Source organism: Poecilia latipinna, unplaced genomic scaffold (genome assembly GCF_001443285.1).
Source record: "Poecilia latipinna isolate Pla-1442-1.1 unplaced genomic scaffold, P_latipinna-1.0 Scaffold2938, whole genome shotgun sequence".
Taxonomy (NCBI): Eukaryota; Metazoa; Chordata; class Actinopteri; order Cyprinodontiformes; family Poeciliidae; genus Poecilia; species Poecilia latipinna.
This window is the reverse complement of record NW_015115554.1, coordinates 61-9,027: the sequence shown is the minus strand read 5'-3', so window position 1 is coordinate 9,027 and position 8,967 is coordinate 61. Positions and strand designations below refer to the sequence as shown.

Genomic DNA, 8,967 nt, shown 5'->3' with positions numbered 1-8,967 from the left:
CACACCCACACCCACACACACACACCCCCACACCCCCACCCCCACACACACCCACACACACACACCCACACACACACAGACCCACACACACACACACACACACACACACACACACACACACACCCACACACACACACACACACACACACACCCACACACACACGTGAGCCCTCACCTTCCGCAGCACCACACTCGGTACGTTCTTCTTCTCTGGAATCAGAAACAAGTGGAAGCAGAGAAGAAAAGTCAGCCTGCTGTTTGGTCTCCATGGTAACCGGTCAGACAGGAGGACAGGTGATCTACCTGCAGGTGAGCAGTGGCCGTCTCTGTCTCTTTGTGCCCAGCTGGACAACCGGGACGGTGGCCTGGAAGAGACGCTGAGGTCAAAGGTCAGGTAAGGGAGGGGAGGACAGCGCCTGGTTCTCTGGTCCAGATGGACCGACCAGAACCAGAACCGCTGTGTTTCCTCTCACAGCCTGCTGGTGAAGTTTCACCGTAACGGAGAGGAATCACAGAGTCGCTAGACAGAAACACGGAACAATTACAGGATGATGAGAACAAACATGGCGGCAATAAGCTGGTCACTGAGCTGAGCTCATTTCTCTGCTTTGTGTTTTATAAATGTCCAAGTTTAACTGTGAGAAAACTTTAGTCAGTATTTAACACAGATGACACAAAAATTGGGTAAAATGTAATTTAACCCTTTATGTCATTTACAACAGGCAGATAAATGATGAAATAGGACAGAAGTAGAGACTGTAGCCTTGATATGAGAGAAAACTTAAAATGGCCGCCTACCGATTAACTCATTGACATCTCTGTAGCTCCTCCCACTCTTACCTGTCCTCCAGTGATTGGCTGCTGCTCTCCGGTGTATTGAATCCCAGGCAGTAGGTGTGGTCGCTCTGCGGCGGCTCACCCAGGGCGGCACCGTCATCTGGGTGGGCGGGGCCAGAGGGCGGCTCCAGGCGTCGCATCAGTTGCAGCTGGCTCTGGGTTTTCCCAGGCTCATCTTCAGGGGCATTCACCTCCACCTTCTTGACGAAGCCTCGGGTTCCGGTGCCGCCGTTCTCCGGGTCCAGTGGCTCCATCCAGTCCCAGCCGGACCACAGGTCGCGTGACCTGACCCGCCGGCTCCGCCTCCTCTCCGCTCCGCCCCACCGCCGGAGCCGCAGCGTCTCCACAGGAAGCCTGAGGAGGACGACCGAGCAGCAGCGGAGGTCTGGGAACTGCTGCCTCCAGCGCTGTTCCATGGTTATGGTGCCCGGCGGAGCGTCCTCCATCTTGGCGTCGGGCGGAGCGTCCTCCATGCCTGGTTCAGGCTGGTGACAGAGCTCCTCCTCCTCCTCACCACATCCTGCTTCCTCTGCACAACCAACAGATTCAACCATCAGCTGATCATCACGCACACACACCTGGCGCCGTCCATCTCACCTGCCACTTCAAGCCCCGCCCCTAAGCTCAGCTCGTCCAATTGCTCCATCTTATGATGAGGCGTCCCCTCTGCTACCATGGCCAATCAGGATGAGTCCTGCGGTCTGGGGGCGTGGCCTCAGAGTCCATGCTGATTGGTTGTTACCATGAGCCAATTAGCTGATGAGCTGCCAATCATCAATCAATGGACTGATCAAAACACCTGTTGGAGAAACAAACATGTCAGAGAAGAAGAAGTGCTGTCATGCTACTCGGAGCCTCCAGGTGGCGCTGCATTAACTCAACCCTGCTGGACTTTGATTGGTTGTCATGGTAACCCGAACCTCTGGAGGACCTGAGCTGACAGTTTGGACCACAGATCAGAACCGGAACCGCCTCGCTCCTTCTGGATCTCATCCTGGATCGAGGAAACTTTCCCAGGATTCCCGCAAAGCATTCTGGGACTTGCAGTCCGCTGATGGAGCGTGCAGCTGTTGGACCCTGCAGACCGAACCTGCAGCCAAACAGAACCCAGAGACCACCCGAACCGGACCGAACCTCACGCTGCACGCGCTCTATCTGTCACTGAATAGCGTGCACGCGCTTAGACCCGCGTAAGCACGCGCGCAGCCCCGGAGCAGACATGTTTTGCCCCTCGGCGGCGGCGTGGGGCTCCCGCTGCGGCCTCAGGAGCTCCCGGTTCCGGCCCGCTCTGCCCCATGGGTCCGGTCCGGCCTGCTCGGGACCGGGACCGGATAAAGCCCCGAACCAAAAGGAATAAACGGCTTTAATGGGACTCACCGCTCCGAGACCCTCAACTGCTCCTCCTCTGCTCCGCTGCTGCCTTCAGGACTGTCGGAATCCACAGACTCCAGCCGAGTCTTTAAATGCTTCCGGTCTGAAGCTGAACGCACGAACTGACGAATCAGTGCAGAGATTACAAACCATCTCTGCAATGTTGACCGACACGGTTCTGGTGAACGTTCAGTTGAACCTGAGGAACGTTTAATCCATCAAAACATTCTTCTTCTCTTTCCGAGGCGCCCCTGAAAGCAGCACCCTGTGGCGCTCATGCCCCGCCTCTGAGCATGCGCACTGGGGGGTTGCGAATCAATCAGGCTGATCGGTTTGTTAAAAGTTTGTTGGATGGAGGAGGAGCTTCTGCGGAACCGACGGAACCGTCCGAACAGAACCATCCGAAAAGAACGTTCCAGGTCCTGGAATAAGAACCGTGAACTGGTCTTCAAGCTGTTCTGGAAGTATGGATTCATTCAAAACGAATCGATAATCAGATAATCCTTTATTTATACGGGGAAAAAAAATCTTGTAAAATCATTTCAGACATTTGAAAAAAACGTCCAGACCAGATTAATGAAGATCTGAGATTAAAATAATCTGTCAGGGCGAAATTAAACAAATATTCTTATTAATCCCTTTAGGATGAATAAACCACCTAATAAATAAAATAAAAACTGTCCATAAGTTCATAAACAAAATGTATGAATATTTTTGACAGTCTGTTCTTCAGCTGAATAAAACTGTCAAAAATATTTAATATTTACTTTGAAGACCTGGGAAGTTTTACAGATTAAGCAGATTTACCATCAATCAATCCAGATATAGATCAGCTGATGATTACTTTAGATCTCCATTCTGCAGATTTTTCATTGCAGTAATTTTACAGTAATCATTAAAAGATGCAGATAAATAATTCAGAAACGTTTTAAGTGAGCCTGCGGCAGACTGGTGACCTGGTGACCTGGTGACCCCGCCTCTCGCCCAGAACAGGAGGCAGCAGCTGCCGACCCCTCGAGGGACGAGGGCTTCCAAAATGGAGGGATGGTTTTAAATTAGTTAGTTAATGTCAAAGCAGCCAGACTCTAATCCAGGTTTGGTCACCTGAAGCTCTCTGCTGCAACAAGCAGAGTCCTTCATCAGAACCTGCTGACTGCCATGACCTCTGACCCCCACTCTGCGTCTGATCAGCTGACACACCTGAGCAGTCACATTATTGATAACCATTGATCAGTTTTTAGATTTGAAGTTTGGTAAAAAGTGTAAGCTGAGGTCAGGCTTCAGGAACCAGAAACGTTTTCTATTCCTCTTCTCTGGATTCATGTTTTTATCACCGTTTGTTGTTTCCTCTTCCAATCGTTTGATTCAGAAATTATTTCTGTTATTTTTCAGAAGGTTGAATTTCCAGTTTTTACTGTCAGAACCGATGAAAAGCTTCTAAACCTGAGAGCTCGACTCAGCGTCTTTACATCTAGTCCATGTTAACACAGTTTAATGAAATGTTTTATTCAAGACGTCAGGATGGTTAAGAAGAAGAAACACCTGGACGACCAGAACCAGAAAAACAACCACGACTTGCTGAGGTGTGTGTTCAGTGTTCAGTGAGGTGTGTGTTCAGTGAGGTGTGTGTTCAGTGTTCAGTGAGGTGTGTGTTCAGTGAGGTGTGTGTTCTGTGAGGTGTGTGTTCTGTGAGGTGTGTGTTCTGTGAGGTGTGTGTTCTGTGAGGTGTGTGTTCTGTGGTCTCTGGCGCCGTTGGGTCCGTTAGTGCCTCTCAGGCGTTTCGGCCTCAGACCACCAACCGTTTTCTTCTTCTTCTCCCTTTTCCTTTCTTGGCTTTTTCTGTCTGGTTCCGGAAAACCAGAACCTCCTGCGTTGCACAACATGGGGGGCGGGGGCGGCAGGGGGGCGATGCCTTCACTGTCTGCCTCCAGGCAGGAGAATCTGCCTCTGCTGCCCAGCTGGGTCCAAACGGACCAGAACAGAACCAAACACATGAGCCCAGCTTCACATGCTTTATTCCACATCATCATCATCCTCAGAGGAGCCGGTCCGGTTCACCACAGCGGGCCAGCCCAGGGCCCTAATTGGTCAGCTCCCTTCCGGCCTGATTGGCCGATCGTCTCTTCCTGGTTTGGATCCCGTCCTTCCTCAGTGCCAGTGGCCGATGCACCTGCAGGCAGAGGGGTCAAAGGTCACACGTTGCACCACTCCAAACTTCTCTGGTCAGAGTTAATTATTTCTGTGTGATAAAAAGTTCCCACAAGAAAGAACCAGAAAAAATCCGCTCCATAGAACCACCATCTTGGTAGGCAGTGGAGCGCCGAGCTGAACTCTGGACAAGGTGAAAGAGACGGGAACCAAATGGCTGCTGTTGGGTCGACCCGGATGAGACAGAGAATGTGGACAAGCCGCCGCTGATCTGCTGCTGCAGCTCAATGCTAGTGAACAGGAAAAGTTTATCCAACATGGCCGCTTATGATCAATGTTTAAAGGGATTTATAAAATATGTACGAACTCTTCATGTGAACAACGAGGTTCTGCTGCCTATCAGAGGGAGAACAAGTAGAAACACAGAGGCTACATGTCCTCTTAGCTAGCAGATAAAAGCTGCAGTAGCAAAGCTAACACTCAGCAGTAAAAATTACTGCAAATGTCACTGATATTTAAAAGCTGTAAGGAACTTACAGTATATAAGAGGCGAGCGCTGGTTCTAAGCTTGTGGCTTGTTTATTGTTGCCATAGCAAATGCCTATCAAGATGGCTGTCAGTACAAAGTTCCAGGAAGTGAGGCTGACCTGGTGCAGCTTGTAGTAGAGGCCACAGGCGTTGCAGACGGTGTCTCCTGCAGCGTTTCTCCTCCACAAAGACGTGGTTCCCGTCCCGCAGTTGGAGCACTGGGTTCCTTTCCTGGCTGCCACCTGAAAGCAGGAAAAGACAGAACGCTGAACACAGCACCCCCTGCTGGCTGGAGGCTGAACAGCAGGAGAGCTGAATTTCCTCCAGTCTGGATGAAGCAGCAGCCTCTGACTGGGTCGGTTCTGGCCCGGTTCTATGGGTTTATTCTGAGAACCTTTTCACAGGTTCTCCGTCCCCAGGTATATCTGTTTCTATGGTAACCAGCAGGTGTGACCTCACCGCTCTCCTCTTGGGCCTCAGCAGCGGCGGGTTCTGCTCCCGGTTCTGCTGTCGGACGCTGCAGGTGGAACACAGGTGCATTCCTGCTGCCTCCCTCCTCCACAGGAGGGCGCTGTGGGTCCCGCAGCTGAAACACTGGCGGCGCTCTGCAGAGAGAAAAGCTGCTCAGGGTTCCACCAATCACAGGCCAGAACAGCCACAGGTAAACACTCACCTGACTCACTGCAGGCCGGAGACGAGGAAGGACTGAGCAGGTCCCATCCAGGTGGGGACGGGTGCAGGAAGGCAGCGGGCGGAGCCAGAACAGGATGCCCATATAAGGAGTGGAGAGGAAGTGGGCTGTAGGAAGAGCCGAGTGACGGAGAGCTGGCGCCGTCCAATCGGAGAGGCCGTCTGAGGAGCTCGGCTTCATCCGAGGCCGACCAGTTAGCTTGCTGCAACAACCAATCAGAACCAACAACATCGTTACAGGCAAAAATATGCAAGGAAGCTCAGGTCAGGGTCAAAGGTCAGCTGTCAGCGTCAGGAGCGTTCAGGGATCTTGGAGCCTGTTGAAGACAAACGGATCCTGACACCCAGAGGAACCCCAGCAGGGGGCCTGGCGGATCAGAGGCAGCAACAGGGACCAAAGATGGAGCCCTGAGGAGCCGCAGCGCTGACAGCAGCTCCAGATTGGCCCTGATCGGCTCCTGGATTAACCAGAGAGCCAGATTTAATCCCAGCTGCAGGCTGAATCCTGACATGAACTGAAAGGAGGGCTGGACCTCCTACTGACTGGGAACCAGTGGAGCTGAACTGGTTCCACTGTGACAGAGAAACAACATGGAAAAGCACAAATAAAAAATGTCAACTGATTTCCAGATTATTGTTCCTAAAAACTTTGATCCACTAACAGGAAGAAGACACTGCAGGTCCTTACCTTCATCCTGAAACCTGATGACCTTTGACCCCTGGTGGCTGGAGACCCTGATGACCAATCAGCTGATGGAGTCACACCTGACATCATCTCTGTTCTTTTGAGAGTGAGAGCTCTGTCTGGTCGTAGAGGATCTTTGATGCAACAGAGAGGACTGAAGAGCTGCTCCTTCGGTTTGCTCCTTCTGAGAGGAGCCAGCACTCCGCCCACATCACTGGCTCCGCCCACATCACTGGCTCCGCCCACACAGCTCTGGTTCTGTGGTTTTTGGTGATGAAACCGGACATGAAGCAACATCATAGATCAGCGCTGAAGCTTCTCGGGTCCAAACAGTCCTGCCTGGTGCTCCGCTTCCATACTGGGAGGACTGGGATTCTCCCAGTGAATCCAACCAGAACCATCATCCTGAGGGAACCAGAAGGTTCTATTCCAGCTCATTTATACTGGGTGGAAGATGGGAATGAAGACTTTATTGGCCTTCCCAGTAACACCAGTAAGAGGCCTCATTCTGGACTGGAGTTCATGAAGACCAACCACAGGTTTCCATGGAAACAAGTCAGTTACACACGTCACAAAGCAGCTGATGCAAAATGAACAAACCAAAGTCAGTTCAGTAGTTCAGTACTTCTCCCCCCTCTCATTTCCAACACTTTGAGTCTTTTCAGAGGCAGGAGGCGTGTGGCCGCAGCTCCGTGGGGTCCACCACACTGTTCTGCAGGGGCAGGTCCACAGAGAAGTCGGTGGGCGGAGCCTGCAGGTGCTGGCGGGGAGGGTGACCCCCTCTCTGAGGGATGGGCAGCTCGGAGTGGTGAGCAGGAAGAGGAGAGGAGAAGAAGAAGGGATGGATGAGAGCCTTCAGGAGGAACAACCAATCAGAGATCAGCTCTCCTAATAAGCGGTCCGTTAACGAGCCACCTGGCTCCCCAGGGCTCACCTGTGTGGCGGAGCAGCGCCGCCTGGACGGGTAGACCAGGAAGCGGCAGAGCAGGTCCACAGCCTGAGGACAGGTGTCAGGGACGATCTCCTCCAATGGGATCGCTGGATTCTCCTTGAAGGTGATTTTATTGTAATCTGGCAACTCGACCATTTCCTGGAGCAGAGGAGAGAAGGCAGAGGTTCTGGTTCTGGTTCTAGACTCTGTGTGTTCTGCTGAGCGGTGAGGTGTGGTTCTTACAGGCCAGCTCTCCCGGGTCGGCGTCCCCAGGACTCGCAGGACGCAGCAGAGCTGTTCGATGTCGTTTTCCCCGGGGAACAGAGGAGACGAGTTGAGAAGCTCTCCGAAGATGCAGCCCACCGCCCTGAAACCAGAGAGCCTCAGACCGGGTCCACCAGAACCGCCGCACGGTCCCACAGAACCGCTGCAGAGTCTCTTACCACAGGTCCACTCCTTCGTCGTATTTCCGGGCTCCATACAGGAGCTCTGGGGCTCGGTACCATCTGGAGAGAGGAAACACTTCTGGGTCAGGTTTGCTAAAACGCGACGGACCATGCAGCTGCTGGTTGACTTCCTGTCTGTACAAGAAGTGCAGACAGCCTATGCTGCTTACCTGGTGGCCACCTGGTGGCTGTAGAGCCGCTCCCTCTGATCACTGAACAGCCGGGCAAGGCCGAAGTCTGCCACCTTCAGGTGACCTGAGGAACTGATGAGGAGGTTGGCGGGCTTCAGGTCCTGGACAGGAAACAAAAGCAGATGAATTCCTTAAACTGGGAAGACTGGGAACAGCGGGAAGAATGGGAACAATGGAACAATGGGAACAATGGGAACAGCGGTAAGAATGGGAACAATGGAAAAATGGCAACAAGGGAACAATGGGAACCACGGGAACAATGGGAACGGGAACTCTGGGAACAACAGGAACACTGGGAACAACGGGAGCCACGGGAACAATGGAACAACGGGAACCACGGGAACGATGGTACAACGGGAACAATGGGAACATCAGGAACACTGGGAACCACAGGAACAGTGGAACACTGGGAACCACAGGAACAATGGGAATCAAGGGAACAATGCGAACATTGGGAACAACTGGAACACTGGGAACCACGGGAATAATGGGAACAATTTTAAAAATGGGAACAAGGGAACACTGGGAACCATATGAACAACAGGAACAATGGGAACAACGGGAACACTGATATTTGTTTTATTTCTCATTCTTCTGATAAATTCTTTCAGTTTAGAAAATAAATGAGACGTAAAGTGACGACCAGTCAGCGCTGACCCGGTGCATGATGGAGTTCTGGTGCAGGAAGGCCACGCCCTTCAGCAGCATCATCATGTAGCCCTTCACCTGAGCCGGGGTCAGAGGTCGCAGGGAGTTCCTGATGACCTCAGAGAGGTCAGAGAGCATAAAGTCAAAGACCAGGACGAAGCCGGTTCCATGAGGGAAGAAATCCTTCAGCTTCACCACCTGAGGAGAACCAGAACCAGAACCATCAGAAACGGAACCATCAGAACTAGAACTATCAGAACCGGAACCATAAGAAATGGAACCATCAGAACCACCAGAAACACCAAAACCAGATCCACCAGAACCAGAACCATCAGAAGCACCAGAACTGTCAGAACCAGAACTGTCAGAACCACCAGAATCAGAACCACCAGAACCAAAACCATTAGAACTGGAACCACCAGAACCATCAGAACCAAAACCGTCAGAAACAGAACCAGAACCACCAGAACCAGAACCATCAGAACTAGAACC

The 8,967-nt window shown here is 52.1% G+C and overlaps 3 protein-coding genes across 7 annotated transcripts in view; all 3 read right to left on the bottom strand.

Annotated features, from left to right (window-relative positions):
• The window catches only part of LOC106939654 (uncharacterized), a 14,379-nt gene extending 11,961 nt beyond the window's left edge, over window positions 1–2,418 (bottom strand). Inside the window, exons 1-5 of one of the 4 annotated variants that reach the window (XM_015022122.1) lie at window positions 1,720–2,418; window positions 1,435–1,636; window positions 841–1,366; window positions 304–365; window positions 176–210 (exon numbers count right to left, since the gene is read on the bottom strand). In XM_015022122.1, the coding sequence (XP_014877608.1) occupies window positions 176–210; window positions 304–365; window positions 841–1,366; window positions 1,435–1,513 (702 nt within the window). In that variant the 5' untranslated portion in view covers window positions 1,514–1,636; window positions 1,720–2,418. Of the gene's footprint in view, window positions 1–175; window positions 211–303; window positions 366–840; window positions 1,367–1,434 lie in introns of all 4 variants that reach the window. The other 3 variants (XM_015022123.1, XM_015022121.1, XM_015022124.1) reach the window with 3 other exon arrangements.
• A 1,788-nt stretch (window positions 2,419–4,206) lies between these two features.
• Window positions 4,207–6,581, bottom strand: LOC106939655 (erythroid transcription factor-like). 2 transcript variants are annotated; one of them, XM_015022126.1, is made up of 5 exons: window positions 6,263–6,581; window positions 5,558–5,777; window positions 5,344–5,489; window positions 5,004–5,126; window positions 4,207–4,378 (listed from the first exon to the last, which is right to left on the bottom strand). In XM_015022126.1, the coding sequence occupies exons 1-5, from the start codon at window positions 6,557–6,559 to the stop codon at window positions 4,289–4,291; spliced, it is 876 nt and encodes a 291-aa protein (XP_014877612.1). In that variant the 5' UTR covers window positions 6,560–6,581; the 3' UTR covers window positions 4,207–4,288. The 2 variants fall into 2 exon arrangements, with proteins under 2 accessions (XP_014877612.1, XP_014877613.1); XM_015022127.1 differs by having other exon boundaries at window positions 5,344–5,493; window positions 5,580–5,777.
• Window positions 6,582–6,894: 313 nt separating this feature from the next.
• cdk20 (cyclin dependent kinase 20) lies at window positions 6,895–8,702 on the bottom strand. The gene is made up of 6 exons (XM_015022128.1): window positions 8,485–8,702; window positions 7,807–7,928; window positions 7,634–7,696; window positions 7,434–7,557; window positions 7,194–7,349; window positions 6,895–7,112 (listed from the first exon to the last, which is right to left on the bottom strand). Exons 1-6 carry the CDS (start codon window positions 8,611–8,613, stop codon window positions 6,921–6,923), a joined length of 786 nt encoding a protein of 261 aa, XP_014877614.1. The 5' UTR covers window positions 8,614–8,702; the 3' UTR covers window positions 6,895–6,920.
• Between the last annotated feature and the right edge of the window lie 265 nt (window positions 8,703–8,967).